Source organism: Stegostoma tigrinum, chromosome 2 (genome assembly GCF_030684315.1).
Source record: "Stegostoma tigrinum isolate sSteTig4 chromosome 2, sSteTig4.hap1, whole genome shotgun sequence".
Classification (NCBI taxonomy): Eukaryota; Metazoa; Chordata; class Chondrichthyes; order Orectolobiformes; family Stegostomatidae; genus Stegostoma; species Stegostoma tigrinum.
This window is the reverse complement of record NC_081355.1, coordinates 69,720,597-69,741,225: the sequence shown is the minus strand read 5'-3', so window position 1 is coordinate 69,741,225 and position 20,629 is coordinate 69,720,597. Positions and strand designations below refer to the sequence as shown.

The 20,629-nt window shown below is 44.1% G+C and overlaps 1 protein-coding gene across 3 annotated transcripts in view; it reads left to right on the top strand.

The window, feature by feature from the left end:
* The first annotated feature begins 307 nt into the window (after nucleotides 1-307).
* Nucleotides 308-20,629, top strand: part of agmo (alkylglycerol monooxygenase) — a 349,880-nt gene continuing 329,558 nt past the window's right edge. For 2 of the 3 annotated variants that reach the window (XM_048549597.2, XM_048549590.2), the window contains exon 1: nucleotides 310-586. In XM_048549597.2, the coding sequence (XP_048405554.1) occupies nucleotides 464-586 (123 nt within the window). In that variant the 5' untranslated portion in view covers nucleotides 310-463. Of the gene's footprint in view, nucleotides 587-20,629 lie in introns of all 3 variants that reach the window. The other variant, XM_059654521.1, reaches the window with a different exon arrangement.

The window sequence follows — 20,629 nt, the reverse complement described above, 5'->3', positions numbered from 1 at the left end:
CTAGGCCGGAAACGCCAGCTTTCCTGCTCCTCTGATCCTGCTTGACCTGTGTTCATCCTGCTCCACACCATGTTATCTATATGACAGAATGCGGATTTTTAAAAAGTAAAGGCACGGGCCACTTAACTGAAACTCAAATTTAAAAAAAACTGCTTCGAAGAAACTGGCATACATCTTTAGCAATTGGCTAATTATCTCGGTTAAAAGTTATTAATGTTTCCTCTTGGTAGTGATGCAACTCGTGTTTATTCGCGAGTCCAGGCACGTCAATGTTTCAGCGGGCCAGCCACTTCCCTGTTTACAGATTACAAATAGCCAAAGTCCGGCCCGCCTCCTCCCTGCTTCACTTCGCCCAGGGACTAGGTACTGCTTCTCGCCTGCTGACCGGGATTCGTTACAAACATTTGTGAGCAGTAGTTCTGCGTTTCCGGACTTCCTCACCTTGTGTATTTCACCCCTGGGCATGGTGCTGCATCTGCAATCCAACCTCACCCTTTCGCAGGGGGTCAGGCTGATGTTTTACGCCTTAACTCCCAGCGAAACCACATTCAGAGAAGTGGACCAAGTATACGACTATGTCCAGCAGGTGAGCTGCCCTGTTTGTTTCACCCCGTCAGTAGCTCTGATCCTGCGGCCGTCAGTTTTCACCAAAGGAACTACTACTCCGCCAACAGTTGGCTGTATAGTTCCCTTCTGAGTGTAGACTGCCGGATATCTGATCTGGATGGGGGTAAATTAAATGACAGGCCTGATGTACCGGACTGTGCTTGTAATAGTGCTCGATGACATGTACCTGTGACAAGCCAATAACAGGTTGAACTGAAACGTGGAAGCAGCTCAAATGTTTTTTTTTTGCCAATGCGCCTGGATATATACCGATGCCTCGTGATATCTGTCACTTTACCATTTCCATCTTTGCGGAAGATAGCAAGAACTGCGGCTGCTGGAGTCAGCGAGAGTGTGGAGCTGGAGGAACACAGCAGGCCAGGCAGCATCAGAGGAGCACGAAAATAATAGAGGGAGGAGGGATGGGGCAAAGGGTGGGTAGGTACGATGTTGGGACGTAGATGCGGATAGGGGATAGTGGTAATTGGTCAATGGGAATGATGGGGCAGGCAGATGGTGAAGGAGATGGACAGGTAGGGTCAGGTCAAGGAGGCGCGGATGAGAGGGAGAGTTGGATGTGGGAGGAGGCCAGCGGTGGGAAGATTTGGATACTGGTGAATTCTGTATAGGCCAACAGGCTGTAGGCTCCCAAGACAGAACATGAGGTGCTGCTCCTCCAGTTTGTGAGTGGTGTCATTGTGGCATTGGAGGATGCCCAGGATGGACATGTCACCCAGGGATTGGACAGGGGACTTGAAATGGTGAGCAACTAGAAGGTGTTGTTGATTATAGCGTACAGAGTGCAGAAGCTCTGCAAATCTGTCACCGAGACTGCACTTGGTCCCACTGACGTAGAGGAGGCCACATCAGAGGACTGGAGACAGTAGACCAGGTTGGAATCTTTACAGGTGAATCCCTGTCCAATTTGGAAAGATTGTCTGGGGCCTTGAATAGAGGTGTAGGAGCAGGTGTAACACTTCCTGCGATTGCCAGGAAACGTGGTGGGGAGTGTGGAGTGGACGAGGAAATTGTGGAGTGAGGAAATGCATACCTCGCATACCACCCCACCAACCTCTGCATCCAGCGTATCATCCTCCTCCACCTGGTTCACCAAGGAGATATTTCCCTCCCCAACCCTATCTGCCTTTTGTAGGGACTGCTCACTCCACACTCCCACCAACCTGTCACACTCAGCACCTTTCCCTGCAACCGCAGGAAGTACTATACCTGCCCCTCCACCTCCATTCATTCTTCCCAAAGCAGACAGGGGTCTCCTGTACATCCACCAACCTGCCCTACTGTATCTGTTGCTCCAGATGTGGCCTCCTCTACATCAGTGGGACCAAGTGTAGATTCGGTGACAGATTTGCAGAAGGTCTGCACTCTGTATTCTATAATCAACAACACCTTCTCGTCGCTAACCATTTCAAGTCACTGGTCCACTCCCTGGGTGGCATGTCCATTCTGGGTCTCCTCCAGTGTCACAATGACACCACTCACAAACTGGAGGAACAGCACCTCATATTCTGCCTCAGGAGCCTACAGCCCGATGGCCTCAATATAGAATTCACCAGTTTTAAAATTCCCCACTCCCGGTCTCATCCCATGTCTAACCCTCCTTCTCATCCCTGCCTCCTTGAGCTGACACAATCTGTCCATCGTCTTTCCAACCGATTCACCCCACCATTCCCACTGACCAATACCCACCACCCCTCCCTGCATCCACTTATTACCATTCCACCGACCTTCCTGCAACCCCACCCCTTCACCCTCTGTTTATTTCCAAGCTCTCTGCCCCCTGTCCAGTCGTGATGAAGCATTGACTTTCCTGCTCATCTGATGTTGTCTGACCTGCTGTGTTCCTCCAGCTCCACATTGTATTGACTTGGTTTTTTGCTGTGGGCTACAGGTGACTACTGAGATGGACAGCTCTGTATGATGCCATTGAATACTGAATCACATTGTTAGATTTCAAGTGAAACCATAATTTATTGCATTACTTGTTTCAGTTGCAATACTGAGATGCAGTACTCAAGTTTACACAATTACATAAACCACAGTGTCATTGAGTCACAGAGGTGTATGGCATGGAAAATGACCCTTTGTTCTGATTTATCCATGCAAACCAGATTTCAGAAATAAATCTAGTCCCATTTGCCAGCATTTGGCCCTTATCGCTGTAAACCCTTCCCATTCATATACCCATCCAAATTCATCTTAAATGTTGCAATTGTACCAGTCTCCAGCACTACCTCCCACAGCTCATTCCAGCACACACTACCCTCTTTGTGGAAAAAGTTACCCCTAAGGTCCCTTTTAAATCCTACCCCTCTCACCTTAAATCTCGGCCCTGTAGTTTTGGACCCACCACCCCAGGGAAAAGACCTTGTCTATTTACTCTATCCGTGCCCCTCATGATATTATCAGGTCACTTTTCAGTCTCTGACACTCCAGGGAAAATAGCCCCAGCCTATTCAGCCTCTCCCTATTGCTCAAACCCTCCAACTCTGGTAAGAGCCTTGCAAATCTTTTCTGAACCTTTTCAAGTTACACAAAATGGTGAGTGGTGTTCCACAGGGCTCAACCTGGATAAATGCGAGGTGATGCATTTTGGAAGATCGAATTTGAAAGCTGAGTACAGGATTAAGGATAGGATTCTTGGCAGTGTGGAGGAACAGAGGGATCTTGGTGTGCAGATACATAGATCCCTTAAAATGGCCACCCAAGTGGACAGGGTTGTTAAGAAAGCATATGGTGTTTTGGCTTTCATTAGCAGGGGGATTGAGTTTAAGAGTCATGAGATCTTGTTGCAGCTCTATAAAACTTTGGTTAGACCGCACTTGGAAGACTGCATCCAGTTCTGGTCGCCCTATTATAGGAAAGATGTGGATGCTTTGGAGAGGGTTCAGAGGAGGTTTACCAGGATGCTGCCTGGACTGGAGGGCTTAACTTATGAAGAGAGGTTGACTGAGCTCGGACTTTTTTCATTGTAGAAAAGGAGGAGGAGAGGGGACCTAATTGAGGTATACAAGATAATGAGAGGCATAGATAGAGTTGATAGCCAGAGACTATTTCCCAGGGCAGAAATGGCTAACACGAGGGATCATAGTTTTAAGCTGGTTGGAGGAAAGTATAGAGGGGATGTCAGAGGCGGGTTCTTTACACAGAGAGTTGTGAGAGCATGGAATGCGTTGCCAGCAGCAGTTGTGGAAGCAAGGTCATTGGGGACATTTAAGAGACTGCTGGACATGCATATGGTCACAGAAATTTGAGGGTGCATTCATGAGGATCAATGGTTGGCACAACATCGTGGGCTGAAGGGCCTGTTCTGTGCTGTACTGTTCTATGTTCTATGTTCTAAAATCCTCCCTATAGGAGGGAGACCAGAATTGCGTACAATATTGCAAAAGTAGTTACCATCTTCTGAACCCTCTGTCTCCTTTCTATCATTGCACACTCCAATTTCTGTATATTGAAAAGTATATGCAAGTAAATTCTAGATGGCATTATTATTGCTGTAACAAAATATTTGCTGGGGTTTTGCAGAGACAATAACAAATCGGTGCCCTAGAACTGCACATTTGAATCTTGCAAATCAGGCTTTCTCCGTGTCACAGCACTGAAGTGAAGTCACAAATGACCTTCCATATCACAATGACAAATATATATTATCTGTCTTTATCCATCTCTGCAATCTTTCACAGAATTAACCATGAAATTTTGTTGCAATATTTGTTGATCAATTGTTCTGCTGGATGAGTTTGCACTTTTTTGCCTGTTTGCCTTTTTATCTGTCTATTTTTAACAGACAAATCATCTGCAAAAGCTTTTCTTCTTGTTCCCATGCCATTAACTTTATTCTTTTGTCTGCTCCTAGTTTCACCTTTTAAGTGGCTCCAGGCAGTGTCAGTTTTCACATGTACCCCAGGAAAAATCCACTTCTGCTTTATCACCACGTGGTTTGACTGTTTCACTGTCTCTGAATGATCAAAATGCTAGACGAGTGTATGTTGCCTCCAGTTAAATGTTTGGAATTTCAAAGCCATTGGTTAGTCTTTTGTTGCAAACTTCACTCGAGAATCAGCACCTCCATCCCTCTACCTGGCAATTGCCTGAGCTTGGACCAGGTTGTCGGAAATTTTGATGTCACATTTGACGCTGAGATGTACATCCTATCACAAATCTGCACCATTCCTAAGACTTGTTTTTAACCCCATAATATTACTTAATTATTACTTATTAATTATTAATTCTGCCCTTGCTTTAGCCTATCTGTTGCTGAAATCCCCATCTCTTTTGCTATCTCTCGACTTGCTAGTCTAAGGCATGTCTCACTGGCTAGCCTATCTAACTATATCCTTCACAAATTTGAGGTTATTGAAAATGTAATCGTTTGTGTCCAACTGAATCCAGCTTACTTATCCCTGCAAAACAAACCCCGAAATAACTGCAAATGCTGTAAATCAGAAACAAAAGCAGAAGTTGCTGTAAAAGCTCAACCGGTCTGGCAGCATTCGCGAAGAAGAAAAAAGTATCCAAGTGACATTTTGGGACTGGTGACCCTTCGTTAGAACTGTGATCTGAAATCTGAATTCTCAGGAAAGATCACTGGAGTCGAAACATTGATTTTTGTTGTTCACAGATGCTGCCAGACCTGCTGAGCTTTTCCAGCAACTTCTGTTTTTGTTTCTTATCTTTGCTGTGTTTGCTGATTGACATTGGTAGTATCTCAGTTTTAAACTTCTCATTTTTGTTCACATGTACCTCCGTTGCCTTGACACCCTGCACCACCACCACCCCCAGCCCACCCTCAGCACTGTGATTGCCTATAGCCCTGCAACTTGCAACTTTGTTAGACCTATGTTCATTCAGTCCTGACCACTTGAGCATTTCTGATTTTAATCACTCCACAGTCGGCAGCCTTCCTTTCAGCTAAACTGTGTCAAGGTCCTAAAATCTGGAATTCATTTCCTAAAAGAGCCTCTCTACCTGTCCTTTTCACTTTAAGGTGGTTGTTAAAATTTTCATTTTGAGCAAGTTTGTGATCATCTGTCTAAACATCTTTATGTGGTTTGTTGTCAGTTTATAATACTCTGAAGTAAAGCTTTTTACAGGAATTTTTTGTAAGGGGGAAATATAAAAATGCATGTTGCTGTTGAGAGGATTAGGGTAAGTGTTTGGAAATCGGAAAATAAGTATAATTGAGTTTGCTCAGTGGTGATTGGTATTGGGAGAGCTCAGTGGAGTTGGAATGTATCCTTATCTTTCAGTGAGTAGAAATGCACAACAGCTATTCAGGTTACATTTTCTGCATTTCACTTCGCATGTGATCAGATCAAATTTGCAATCTGAAAATGCAGCATTTTGCAACATTTAGATGAAGAATTGCAGATGCTGTAAATCAGGAATAAAAAACAGAAGTTGCCGGAAAAGCTCAGCAGGTCTGGCAGTATCTGTGAAGAAAATATCAGAGTTAATGTTTCGGGTCCAATGACCATTCCTCTGAAGTATTATTTTCCAACATTTAGTAGCTCCAGTAGAGTATCAAAGAACAAACATGTGGTACAGTGGCTCAGCGGTTAGCACTGTTGCCTTAGTGTCGACACCTGGGTTTAATGCCAGCCTCACAACTGTGCGTGTGAAGTTTGCACGTTCTACGTGTCTATGTGTGGGTTTCCACCAGGTGCTCCGGTTTCTCCCACAGTCTAAAGTTAATCTTTTAAAAAATGTATTCATTGAAGGCGTAGCTGGCTAGGCAGTATTTATTGCCTGTCCCTGATTGCCCCAGGGCAGTTCAGAGTCAACCACATTGCTGTGGGCCTGGAGTCACATGTAGGCCAGACCAGGTAAGGATGGCAGTTTTCTTCCCTGAAGGATGTCAGTGAACCAGACGGGTTTTTCCGACAATCGACAATGGATTCCTGGCCGTCTCTAGGTTCTTAATTCCAGCTATCTTATTGAATTCAGATTCCACCATCTGTTGTGATGGAATTTGAACCAGAATATTGTCTCGGTCTCTGGATTAACAGTCCAGTGATAAGACCATTAGGCCATCACCTCCTCTATAGGTGGATTGGCCATGCTAAATTGCCCACAGTATCAGGGATGTGTAGGTTATGTGCATTAGCCATGGGAAATGTGGCATCACAGGAGAGCGGGGTGGGTCTGTGATGGCTGCCCTTCAGAGGCTCAGTGTAGACTTGTGCCAAATGGCCTGTTTCCGCACTGTAGGGATTCTACACATTCTGCTGTAACAATAAAATCTTAGTGTTTCAGTGGCTATTTATTTTTCTTTGCTTGAAAAAAGGATTCAGCAAATCAATCTAATGATGGCTATTGGAGCAGCTTTCTTCAATACAGCATTGCTAATTTATGTATCATGTGGTATGGATGGAATTTCTGGACAAATGCTTTCAAACAATTAAACTCAAGTCCAAAATGTGTCAAAGCATTCCATTTGTTAATGTATGCGTCCAATTAACCAATAAATCAACCAATTTTCGAGCCACTGGGAAAGAAGGCTATTACCTTGCATAAGAAACAATCACTTACCTGCAGAGATTTTCTGTCAAATCTGAAACAAAATGAACTTCCAGATAATGCAGCCAATAGTGAAGGAAGGAAGCTTGCTGTTCATTTTTCTTACAACTGTTCTGTTTATTTCCTGGGGTTGGAGTAGCAACTTGACTATAATTGGAAAACCAGTAGATTGTGCAACTTTCTACTGAGGATTCTGGGATCAATGCAAACAAACTACATAGAGAATGTAAGAAATAGGAGCAGGCCATTTAAATCCTCAAGCTTGCTTGACCATTCAATAAGATTTTTGATATTTTCTGCAGCAACTCTACTTTCCTGCTCATGGCATATCCTGGAGTCTATTAGTGTTCAAAAATCTTTGAGTCTTGGTTTTCAATACACTCAGTGACTAAACCTCTAGTAACTTTTGTAGGGATATATCCAAATATTCATAATCCTCTGAGGAAATTTTCTGCAGAGCCCCAGCAAATATTCCAGTACAACAATAATAATCCCAATTACAGGTTCACTTGCACGTACTTTTCAGAATATAGAAATGGGGGGTGTGCATTAATGATAGGAAGGAGAGGGGTCCAGAAGATGGTAACCGCTGTGATTTCTGAGATTGTGTAAATCTGAGTACATCATTGCATCTCAGTATTGCAGCTGAGATGAGTGATGCAATAAATTATGGTTTCTCTTGATGTCTCACAGTATGATTCATTATTCATTTGCATCAAGTGGCAGAGTAAGTGGGGTCGTCCATCTTAGTATTCACCTATAGCCCAACGATAAGAAACAAGCAACCTGAGACTGCCACTCATAGTTTCACCTCAGCATCTACTCAGTGTTTTGACATGTTGCATTGAGATTATCTTTTGTTCTTTGAAACTCCAGTGAATACAGTACAATTGGAGTACAAAAAATGAGTAACAAAATCAGAAATGGCTGGAGAAACTCAGCAGGTCTGGCAGCATCTGTGGAGAGAAAGCAAAGTTAATGTTTCAAGTCCAGTGACCCTTCATCAGAACCTCTCTCCTCAGGTGGTGCCAGACTTGCCGAGTTTCTCCAGCAATTTCTGTGTTTTGATTCAGATTTTCAGCATCCACAGTTCTTTGTTCTACTGAAGTATGTAGTTTTGCTTCAATTGTACAGACCTTTGGTGAGACTGTAACTAGATTCTGCGTGCAGTGTTGGTCTCCATACGTAAGGTAATATGTACCAGACTTAGATGGGTGCAGAGAAGGTTCATTGAGCTTTTTACTGGGAGAAGACGGATGTCTTTTGAGGAGAGATTTGATGCCTTCAGGGCAGAGATTGACAAATTCTTGATCTCAGAAGGAATCAAGGGCTACGGGGAGAGTGTAGGGAAGTGGAGTTGAAATGCCCATCAGCCATGATTTAAATGGCAGAGTGGACTTCATGGGCCGAATGGCCTTACTTCCGCTCCTATGTCTTATGGTCTTAAGAGAATGCGACTGCACTTTCTAGAGCTTAGAAAAATATGATGCGATTAAAACCTATGATGCTGTCACATGGGCTTGACAGGATAGCTGTGAGAGGCTGTTTCCCTTACTAGAGACCTAAAAGTAGAGGAGATCATTTCAGGAGCAGTGGCTGGCTATTGCGGACTGAGATGCAAATTTTATTTTTTAGCTGGAGAGTTGTGAATTATCAGAAATTTCTACATCAGTAGGCCAAAGATGCCGAGTCATTGAATAAACTCAAAGCTCAGATAGATGGATTTCTGACCTCTGTGGGGAAATCAAGAAACACAGAGTGATTTGAGCAAACAAATGAATAACCAACTGACTGTTGGGATGTTTCAAAACACTTAACAACACCCAAATTACTTCTGAAGTGTAGGAATTGTTTTTGTGACTACCAATTTCTTAATAGCAAACCCACAATAACTTGTGTGACAATGGTCAGATAATTTTATTGTGGTGTTGTTTAAAAGGTGAACATTGGCCAGGACAATAGGGATAATTCTGTTGATCAACTTTAAAATGGTGGCGTGGAATTTTTCACCTTTACTTGAGAGAGTTGACAGATCTTAGTATATGGGAGACAATTTCAAAGACAGAAATTATGTGATATTTACTATCATCATGAACTGTGTGGAAGGCATTTTTAGAATACCAAAAAGGTCATAGGCATGTTTGTGGAGTGAGAAGATAAGTAGTAGTTGATGTTCAATGCAGCAAAGTGTGAGGTGACGCACTTTGGGAGAAAGAGCATAGACAGACAACGTAAAATAGGCACACAGTTCGAAAGGGGGTGCAGGAGCAGTGGAGTCTGGGTGTACATATGTACAGATCATTGAAAGCACAAACAGTGGAGAAAATGGTTAATAAAGAATATAGTATCATGGGCTTTATTTGTACAAAAGGTGGTGCTGAACTTCCACAAACACTTATTAGACCTTAGAGAGAGTATTGTATATCGTTCTGTGCACCACAGGGAAAATGAAAGAGTGCAGATGAGATGAACAAAAATGCACTCAGATGAGAAACTTCAATAATGAGATTAGACTGGAGAAGTTGGGACTGTTTTCCTTAGAGAAGGCTATGAAGAGTCTGATTAAAGATTTCAAAATTATGAAGGGGAAGCAGAGAGTAAATATAGACAAACTAACCTCATTCAAAGAGCAATCAAGAATGAGAGATCACAGATTTTAAAGTGATTTGCAAAAGAAGCAAATGTGCTGCAAGAAAAGTTCTTTTTTCCACACAATGATTCCTTCAGTTCTGGAAATGTGTTACCTGGAAATGGTAGAGGCAGGTTTACAATTGAAGCATTAAAGGTGACATCAGATCATTATCTAAGTAGAATTTCAAAGACTTATAGGACAGAACCTTAAAGGGTAAAGATATTATGAAAAGAGAGGAGAATAGCACCAAGTCATGATGCTCATTTGGGAAAATTGGTGTAGACACAGTGGGCCAAATGGCCTTGTTCTGCATCAGAGCACCTCAGTAACTTTGAAAATCTGAAGATGCAGACAATGAATCAAAAGGATATTGTTGACGTTTAGAATCATTAATCTTTTTTGGCAATTTTTGTTTACTAATGATAACTAATGTAAGTACTTCACTCTCATATATGATCTTTGGGCCTGGCATTTTCCGGCACGTCATTTCCCAAACTTTCGCTAACTGAACTTGGAAGAAAAGTGGCCTGGAAGTTTGGATTTTCATTCTACGGTGATAGGTTGTCTGGCAGGTGGGCCAGGGGCAAGAAAAGAAATCAGAGAATGCTGAGTTTACAGAAGCCCTGATCTAGAGCATTAACATTATGTTGAAGTGTAACAAAGGAAGAATAAAGTGGAAGACTTCCCTCCACTTCTCACCTGCCACAAGCCTTCCTGTCACATGCTTGCCATACCTCATGCATACCACCTCATGCCTACCATGCCAAATAATACCCCACTACCGACCTACCACCATGTCTCCTCGTAGCCTTCATGCCAATCTCAGCCTGTCTACCACTCCTAGCTCTTTTCAGGTTTTATGCCAAGATAGTTACATTTAAGTCAACCCATACTGTCTATCTGCCCATCATTCCCATGCATCTATCATGCTAGCTCACCTATTATCTGCCACAGGCAGACCTAAGATCCTTGCAGAGATGAGATACAGCAAAGTTCTCCAACATAATGTTCTAAATGTCTCTTGCAGACTTCACTATAATAAACACAGACATTCATGAAAATCTCATTTCTGTATTTATATTCCTTCCACTACATAATCACTTATGATTCATTCATGTGACTTTTTAAGCTTCCCTTTGACAAAACAGCAGATACAATTTTAGTCTACCTAAATATTTGTGCTCATTAGGATTATATTCACGATAATAAAATGTGAGGCTGGATGAACACAGCAGGCCAAGCAGCATCTCGGGAGCACTTTTCTGATGAAGGGTCTAGGCCCGAAACGTCAGCTTTTGTGCTCCTGAGATGTTGCTGGGCCTGCTGTGTTCATCCAGCCTCACATTTTATTATCTTGGATTCTCCAGCATCTGCAGTTCCCATTATCACAGGATTATATTCAATTTGGGTTATGAAGAAGAGTTCTGTTTGAGATTTTCTTCTGACATTTAAAACGCAGACACAGGCATCTACTAATTTATTTGTATTGCTGCCTGACAGGACCAGTGGTTAAATTCTAGTTTACGTTCACAAGAAATTTACAGCACATTTATACCATTCTGATGTGACTGTCCCACTTTGTAGTCTCATGCAAGGCTTTGAGTGGGAGGTGATCATTATTTAATAGAAATTAACTCCCCCCTTTACGCAAGCCTGGTTTCTTTGATTTTGCTGTAAACCTATAATGAATGCACTGGATGTGTGGATATGTTACATAAATGCAATGATGAGAACACACAAAAATATGTTTTCTTTTCCAGTGGCCCTTCAAGGAAAAAGAACTGCCGGCTTAGTTTGCTTTAAGGCTTTATTTATTTTCTGGATTACGCTATGGTTTTCAGGATTCCTCTTTTTCATTCTAAGTAACTCCTTTCTTAAGTGATGCAGTCGTGTTATAATACTGTCTTTTTATATTTATGTTGATTGTTTTTCTGATTTCCTTTATATAGCAGTGATAACATCTACGATATAAAGCATTTTTGTCACTCATGAAAAGATCAAACTGTTCATTATAATTTGAGTAGAATGTAAGATACCAGAAAGATTTATGTGCATTCTAAATAATTATGCAATAATGTCAAAGTAATATTTTCCTTCAAACTCTCTTATTACTACTTACTACTGTTTGTACTCCCCTCCTGCTTGCTGACCTTCTCCTGCTTCTCATTCATCAACTTCCCAATTGACTTACCAATGTCCAGATTGCGCGTGGCTGGGAAGATTCTGCACATGTCTTTAAATGTTCAATGCCTCCATAAGTAATTCGGGATTGTGATCTGGTGTCATGACATCTGCTCCACCAAAGTTGTTGTAACTGTACTGCGTGATCTCCTGAAACCACAGGGAAGAATGAGGATGGTACTGCCAGTGATTGTACAGATCTCCATTGTCCTCAGCTTCTTGTGAATTCTGGAACAGATGCCATTACAAATGTACCTCGGTTTGCCCATGCAGCTGATGTGTGATCATGACGAGGCCATTGTGTTGGTGAATTCCTACTATTTTGAGCATCAGTCACAATGCTGTCATCCTGCAGCAGTCAGCTATTCCAGCCATCATTGAGCCATTGTGTTGGTCTAGAGATGGCTGCATTATCACTTGGGCTACTGGCTGTACAGCAGACTGATCACTTTACCCTACCAGATATGGAACACACAACTCCAGTGAGAAGCATGTGGCACCAAGGAGTGATGGAGCAGACCATTGATGTCCTGAAACAATGGATCCACTTCCTGTGCAAAGCCTATTACAAGCTGATATAAAAAGTATTGGAATACAGTAGGCCTGGCTCACTTGTAGATAGAAAAATAATGCTAATATTTCAAGTCTAATATTATTCTTCTTTGGTAATTTTAATATTTCAGAAACTAAAATGAAGCGGCAAAGCATTGTGATTGCAATTAAGAGTAAGTGAGAGGCAAGGTTAAGTGTCAAATGAAGAAAAAGAATGGAGTGATTAATAAGAGAAAAGGAATGAGATGCATAAACAAAATAGAAAACTAGGCATTGTCCTAGTTTTAACAGTAAATATTTAGCTGACCAGAGGATGTGTAAGTGATATATTTAAATAGAAGCCTGAAATGAAAGCATTTCCTAAAAAAATTCCATCAGTCTTATACACTGTTTTTATCCCAGCTGGTCGTATATGGGACAACTCAAAAACCAGCATGAAAGATGGCTAGATAGTTTTACTTTTGAAATTTGCTTGTTGGGATGATCAATCAATGAACATATTCAAAACAAAACACTACCAATGAACCTTTTAACAAAAGATCATCAGAGTGTATTATATCCCAGAAAATAAAAAATGTGAACACATTATACATAAGAATTACTCAATTTTTTTTAAAATTAGAAATATCAGAAATAAATTCTGTCTTTTTTAATGAAACAGGGCAACTACTCAAGCTACAGTGAAATATATTTGTACTTCTAAAGTTTCTTGTTGCCACGGCTGCACTTGGTTCCTTTCAGGCAAAAGTTCTGCATTCACTCGATGCTAATTTATTCAATTTTTCTCTCTTCATGAGACCCCTTAACACATTTCTTACACAGCTCACTTCCTCATTTGCGTATATTGCCTAAACTCGTGCTTTAAACAGTTTTGTAGAATGTCTTCCCTGACACTTTGACATGTTCTGTTTCTGGAGCTTTCCACTTACTAATTTCTAAATGACTTAGAATTTCTTTTCTTCTGCCTCATTGTTTTGGAGACTGTTAACTTACACTGCTGACCTTATGGGCCTTTCTTTTCTGAATAACCTGCTTGCTTTTTAAAATAAACCTGCCAATTCACTGATCTTCTCATAATAGTTCTGTCTTACTAAAACAATTTCTAGTCTTAGCCATAGAAGTCTATAGTGTACAAAAGACCCTTTGGACCATTGAGTCTGTATTGGTCAAAAATAAGCAACTAACTATTCTAAGGTAACACAGTGTGGAGCTGGAGGAGCACAGCAGGCCAGGCACCCTTCCACTAAGAAGGGTCCCAACCCAAAACGTCAGCTTTCCTGTTCCTCTGGGAGTGTGTGGCCTGCTGTGTTCCTCCAGCTCCACTCTGTGTTATCTCTGACTCCAGCATCGGCGGTTTTGACTGTCACTAACTATTCTAAACCAATTTTCCAGCACTCTCTCCATGAAAATATTTTTCTTCACTATCACTCTAAACCTTCTTTCCTTTGCTTAAATCTATGCCCCCAGTCATTGATCCCTCTAACCAGGGGAATATCTTGGATAATGCCCCTCCACAATTTTATACAACTCAATCAAGCCCCATTCTCCGTTCCGTGATAATGGGAACTGCAGATGCTGGAGAATCCAAGAGAATAAAATGTGAGGCTGGATGAACACAGCAGGCCCAGCAGCATCTCAGGAGCACAAAAGCTGACGTTTCGGGCCTAGACCCTTCATCAGAGAGGGAGATGGGGTGAGGGTTCTGGAATAAATAGGGAGAGAGGGGGAGGAGGACCGAAGATGGAGAGAAAAGAAGATAGGTGGAGAGGAGAGTACAGGTGGGGAGGTAGGGAGGGGATAGGTCAGTCCAGGGAAGACGGAAAGGTCAAGAATGTGGGATGAGGTTAGTACGTAGGAGATGGAGGTGCGGCCTGGGGTGGGAGGAAGGGATGGGTGAGAGGAAGAACAGGTTAGGGAGGCAGAGACAGGCTGGACTGGTTTTGGGATGCAGTGGGTGGAGGGGAAGAGCTGGGCTGGTTGTGTGGTGCAGTTGGGGGAGGAGACGAACTGGGCTGGTTTTGGGATGCGGTGGGGGAAGGGGAGATTGTGAAGCGGGTGAAGTCCACATTGATACCAATGGGCTGCAGGGTTCCCAAGCGAAATATGAGTTGCTGTTCCTGCAACCTTCGGGTGGCATCATTGTGGCACTGCAGGAGGCCCATGATGGACATGTCATCTAAAGATTGGGAGGGGGAGTTGAAATGGTTCGCGACTGGGAGGTGCAGTTGTTTATTGCGAACCGAGTGGAGGTGTTCTGCAAAGCGGCCCCCAAGCTTCCGCTTGGTTTCCCCAATGTAGAGCAAGCCACAATGGGTACAGTGGATGCAGTATACCAAATTGGCAGATGTGCAGGTGAACATCTGCTTGATATGGAAAGTCATCTTGGGGCCTGGGATGGGGGTGAGGGAGGAGGTGTGGGGGCAAACGTAGCACTTCCGGTGGTTGCGTGGGAAGGTGTCAGGTGTGGTGGGGTTGGAGGGGAGTGTGGAGCAGACAAGGCAGTCCCAGAGAGAGTGGTCTCTCTGGAAGGCAGACAAGGGTATGGATGGAAAAATGTCTTGGGTGGTGGGGTCGGATTGTAGATGGCGCAAGTGTCAGAGAATGATGCATTGTATCCGGAGGTTGGTGGGGTGGTATGTGAGGACGAGGGGGATTCTCTTAGGGTAGTTATTGCGGGGGTGGGCGTGAGGAATGTGTTGCAGGAAATGCGGGAGACACGTTCAAGGGTGTTCTCGATCACTGCGGGGGGGAGGTTGCGGTCCTTGAAGAATGCAGACATCTGGGATGCGCAGGAGTGGAATGCCTCATCCTGGGAGCAGATGCAGCAGAGGTCAAGGAATTGGGAATAGGGGATGGAGTTTTTGCAGGAGGGTGGGTGGGTGGAGGTGTATTCTAGGTAGCTGTGGGAGTTGGTGGGCTTGAAATGGACATCAGTTTCTAGCTGGTTGCCTGAGATGGAGACAGAGAGGTCCAGGAAGGTGAGGGATGTGTTGGAGATGGCCCAGGTGAACTTGAGGTTGGGGTGGAAGGTGTTGGTGAAGTGGATGAACTGTTCGAGATCCTCTTGGGAGCAAGAGGCTTGGTTTCCCCAATGTAGAGGAAGCCACAACAGGTACAGTGATACAGTATACTATATTGACAGATCTGCAGGTAGACATCTGCTTGATATGGAAAGTCATCTTGGGGCCTGGGATGGGGGTGAGGGAGGAGCTGTGGGGGCAAGTGTAGCACTTCCTGCGGTTGCGTGGGAAGGTGCAGGGTGTGGTGGGGTTGGAGGGGAATATGGAGCGGACAAGGAAGTCCCAGAGAGAGTGGGATATATTCCCAAGTCAGGATAGTGAGTGACTTGAGTGGGATCTCTCAAGTGGCAGTGTCCGACATGTCTGCTGCCCTGGTTCTTCTAGATTGAAAAATTATTGTAAAGTGTTGCTAAAGGAGCCTTGGTGAAATTCTGTGGTGCATCTTGTAGATAGTAGCAGCAGTGTGTACTGAGCGTCAGTGGTGGAGGCATGGGTGATTGTGGATATGGTGCCTATCAAGCGGGCTGCTTTGTACTTAATGCTGTCAAGCTTTTTGAGTGTTGTTGGAGCTGCGCTCATCCAGGCAAGTGGGCAGTATTCTGTCACACTTCTGACTTGTGCCATGTACATGGTGGACAGGTTTTGAAGACTCATGTGGTGAGTTATTCACTGCAGTATTGCTAGCCCCTGACCTGCTTGTTGCAGCCACGGTATTTATACGGTAAGTCAAGTTGAGATTCTGGTCAATGGTAGCCTCCAGGGTATTGATAGTGGAGATTCATCAATGGTAAGACAGTTGAATGTCAAGGGCTGGTGGTGAGGTTCCCTCTTATTTGAGATGGTCGTAGTCTGGCATTTGTGTTTCCTGAATATTACTTGCCACTTGTTAGCCCAAGCCTGGATATTATCCAGATCTTGTAGCATTTGAATATGGACTGCTTCGGTATTTGAGGAATTGCGAATGCTGATGAATATTGTGCAGTCATCAGCGAACATTTCCACTTCAGACCACATGACGGTGGGAAGGTCTTTGATGAAGAAGCTGAAGATATTTGGGCCTAAAATACTACCCTGTGGAACTCCTGCAGAGATGTCCTGGAGCTCAGATGACTGACCGCCAACAATCATGACCATCTTCCTATGTGTCAGGTATGACTCCAACTAGCAGAGAGTTTGCCACTTGATACCCGTTGATTCCAGATTTTCCAGGGCTCCTTGATGTCACACTCAGTCAAATGTCTTGATTTTAAGGACTTTCACCTCCATCAGCTCTGGAATTCAAGGCTATTGTCCATGTTTGAACAAAGGCTGTAATGAGATCAGGAGCTGAGTGGCCCTGGCAGAACCCAAACTGGGCATCACTGAGCAGGTTATTGCTGAGTAGGCACTGCTGGATAGCGCTGTTACTGACACCTTCCATCATTTTGACAGTAGATGGGCTAGTAATTGGCGGATTTGAATTTGTCTTGCTTTTTGTGTACAGGCCAAACATAAGCAACTTTCTAAGATAATAAAATGTGAGGCTGGATGAACACAGCAGGCCAAGCAGCATCTCAGGAGCACAAAAGCTGACGTTTCGGGCCTAGACCCTTCATCAGAGAGGGGGATGGGGAGAGGGAACTGGAATAAATAGGGAGAGAGGGGGAGGCGGACCGAAGATGGAGAGTAAAGAAGATAGGTGGAGAGAGTATAGGTGGGGAGGTAGGGAGGGGATAGGTCAGTCCAGGGAAGACGGACAGGTCAAGGAGGTGGGATGAGGATAGTAGGTAGCTGGGGGTGCGGCTTGGGGTGGGAGGAAGGGATGGGTGAGAGGAAGAGCCGGTTAGGGAGGCAGAGACAGGTTGGACTGGTTTTGGGATGCAGTGGGTGGGGGGGAAGAGCTGGGCTGGTTGTGTGGTGCAGTGGGGGGAGGGGATGAACTAGGCTGGTTTAGGGATGCAGTAGGGGAAGGGGAGATTTTGAAACTGGTGAAGTCCACATTGATACCATATGGCTGCAGGGTTCCCAGGTGGAATATGAGTTGCTGTTCCTGCAACCTTCGGGTGGCATCATTGTGGCAGTGCAGGAGGCCCATGATGGACATGTCATCTAGAGAATGGGAGGGGGAGTGGAAATGGTCTGCGACTGGGAGGTGCAGTTGTTTGTTGCGAACTGAGCGGAGGTGTTCTGCAAAGCGGTCCCCAAGCCTCCGCTTGGTTTCCCCAATGTAGAGGAAGCCGCACCGGGTCCAGTGGATGCAGTATACCACATTGGCAGATGTGCAGGTGAACCTCTGCTTAATGTGGAATGTCATCTTGGGGCCTGGGATAGGGGTGAGGGAGGAGGTGTGGGGACAAGTGTAGCATTTCCTGCGGTTGCAGGGGAAGGTGCCGGGTGTGGTGGGGTTGGAGGGCAGTGTGGAGCGAACAAGGGAGTCACGGAGAGAGTGGTCTCTCAGGAAAGCAGACAGGGGTGGGGATGGAAAAATGTCTTGGGTTGTGGGGTCAGATTGTAAATGGCGGAAGTGTCGGAGGATGATGCGTTGTATCCGGAGGTTGGTAGGGTGGTGTGTGAGAACGAGGGGGATCCTCTTAGGGCGGTTGTGGCGGGGGCGGGGTGTGAGGGATGTGTTGCGGGAAATACGGGAGACGCGGTCAAGGGCGTTCTCGATCACTGTGGGGGGAAAGTTGCGGTCCTTAAAGAACTTGGACATCTGGGATGTGCGGGAGTGGAATGTCTTATCGTGGGAGCAGATGCGGCGGAGGCGGAGGAATTGGGAATAGGGGATGGAATTTTTGCAGGAGGGTGGGTGGGAGGAGGTGTATTCATGACATGTCCATCATGGGCCTCCTGCACTGCCACAATGATGCCACCCGAAGGTTGCAGGAACAGCAACTCATATTCCGCCTGGGAACCCTGCAGCCATATGGTATCAATGTGGACTTCACCAGTTTCAAAATCTCCCCTTCCCCTACTGCATCCCTAAACCAGCCTAGTTCGTCCCCTCCCCCCACTGCACCACACAACCAGCCCAGCTCTTCCCCCCCACCCACTGCATCCCAAAACCAGTCCAACCTGTCTCTGCCTCCCTAACCGGCTCTTCCTCTCACCCATCCCTTCCTCCCACCCCAAGCCGCACCCCCAGCTACCTACTAACCTCATCCCACCTCCTTGACCTGTCCGTCTTCCCTGGACTGACCTATCCCCTCCCTACCTCCCCACCTATACTCTCTCCACCTATCTTCTTTACTCTCCATCTTCGGTCCGCCTCCCTCTCTCTCCCTATTTATTCCAGTTCCCTCTCCCCATCCCCCTCTCTGATGAAGGGTCTAGGCCCGAAACGTCAGCTTTTGTGCTCCTGAGATGCTGCTTGGCCTGCTGTGTTCATCCAGCCTCCCATTTTATTATCTTGGAATTCTCCAGCATCTGCAGTTCCCATTATCTCTAAGCAATTTTCTACATTGTTGTGTAGCAGCTCGTGTTGTAATTGTACAGGAACAGCTTGGCTAGAGGAGCAGCAAGTTCTAGAACACCAGTCTTCAGTACCATTACCCAAATGTTGTCAAGGCCCATAGCCTTTGCAATATTCAGTGCCTCCAACTGTTACTTGATATCACATGGAATTAACTGAATTGGCTGAAGACTGGTATCTGTGATGCTGGGGACCACTGGAAAGGGATGAACTGGATCCCTACTTGGCTGTTCTGGCTGAGGATTACAGTGAGATCATATAAATAGTTACACAATTCATGGTACAATAATCTATCGTAGGATCATGAAAGCGACATGGATTGTTGCATACTCTTGTTTAAAATGCATGCCCTCAAGACACTGAATTGCCAATTAGTTTCTTTTTGGAAACTGTCACTGCAAAAGGCGAAGCCATGAAGTAGTGCATATTGCATTGTGAACCCATATCAACAATACAATAAGACATTTCATTAATTGTAAAAATTTGCTATTTCAGGATGATTAAGTTGGCCCCCTCAAATGCTTGATAGCTTTTTACTCTTCAAATGAAGATGTTTTTTGCATTTTATTACATAGTGCTCAATTATTGAAGAGCAGATAAAGGGATCAGGGGAAGACTCGTGGTCTTCTGACTACTGCTTGGTGGAGGCCAAATAGTTAAATGGATTGGATGTGAAAGGTATGTCTCTTAGTTGTAGTTTCAATGTACATCACTATAAACGAATACTATACTTCTAAGTGAAGTGCATTGTGCTTTCAAACAAACCTGTTGGATTATAAAATGGACTATATATGCGCATGGAATAGTTTACCAGTGGTAGTCATGGAAGCGGAGTCATTAGTGACATTTAAGTGACTGCTGGACATGCACATGGACAGCAGTGGATTGAGGGGAATGTAGATTTGATTAGATTATTTTTGGACAAGGATTATTCCACGGCAGAACATAGTGGGACGAAGGGCTTGTACTATGTTGTACTTTTCTATGTTCTATAACTTGGTGGCGTCTGACTTCTGACTTTGACCAGCACCAGCACCTCCACATATGAGTGTATTTCTATTGACAGCAGGTATGGTCTTGATGCTGATAATTTAGATCATCATGTGCTGTGTCAGTCAAAAACGTAGCTCTCTAGAAAATTTTGACATGATGTGTAGCCAGATTTGAATGAGATTTTTGTGCATCTGATTGATCTTTTGATTCCATTATGACCACTAGTTTATAGCTTTGTATTTTTAAGTGCGATGCTTGGCTAATTATGGTAGATATTTTCTTTATCTCTCCTGAGCCCTAGCCTAATACCGCATGCAATCAGTTTGTTTTCTTTGCATTTGTACGTTTATTCGAATGATACTGCTTCTAATTTCTCTCTCCCATGAGAGAAAAGAGATGAGAAAGACTCAGAAATGCAATCTTGCACGAGAATTTGTTTTTGACCTGCAACAGAGAGGTCAAAAAACAGATTTTTCCAAGTGATCGTTGATGCATCATTTACATTATGTAACAGCTTGGTTTATTTCCTGAAACCCGTTAGCCAATGGGTGTATAATTGAACAATCTATTACGTGTCAGGTTTATTTTTTAAAAATAAATTGGTAGTGGCATGTTAAAGAATCCTTATTTTGTTAGGATACGGATGCTTTGTTT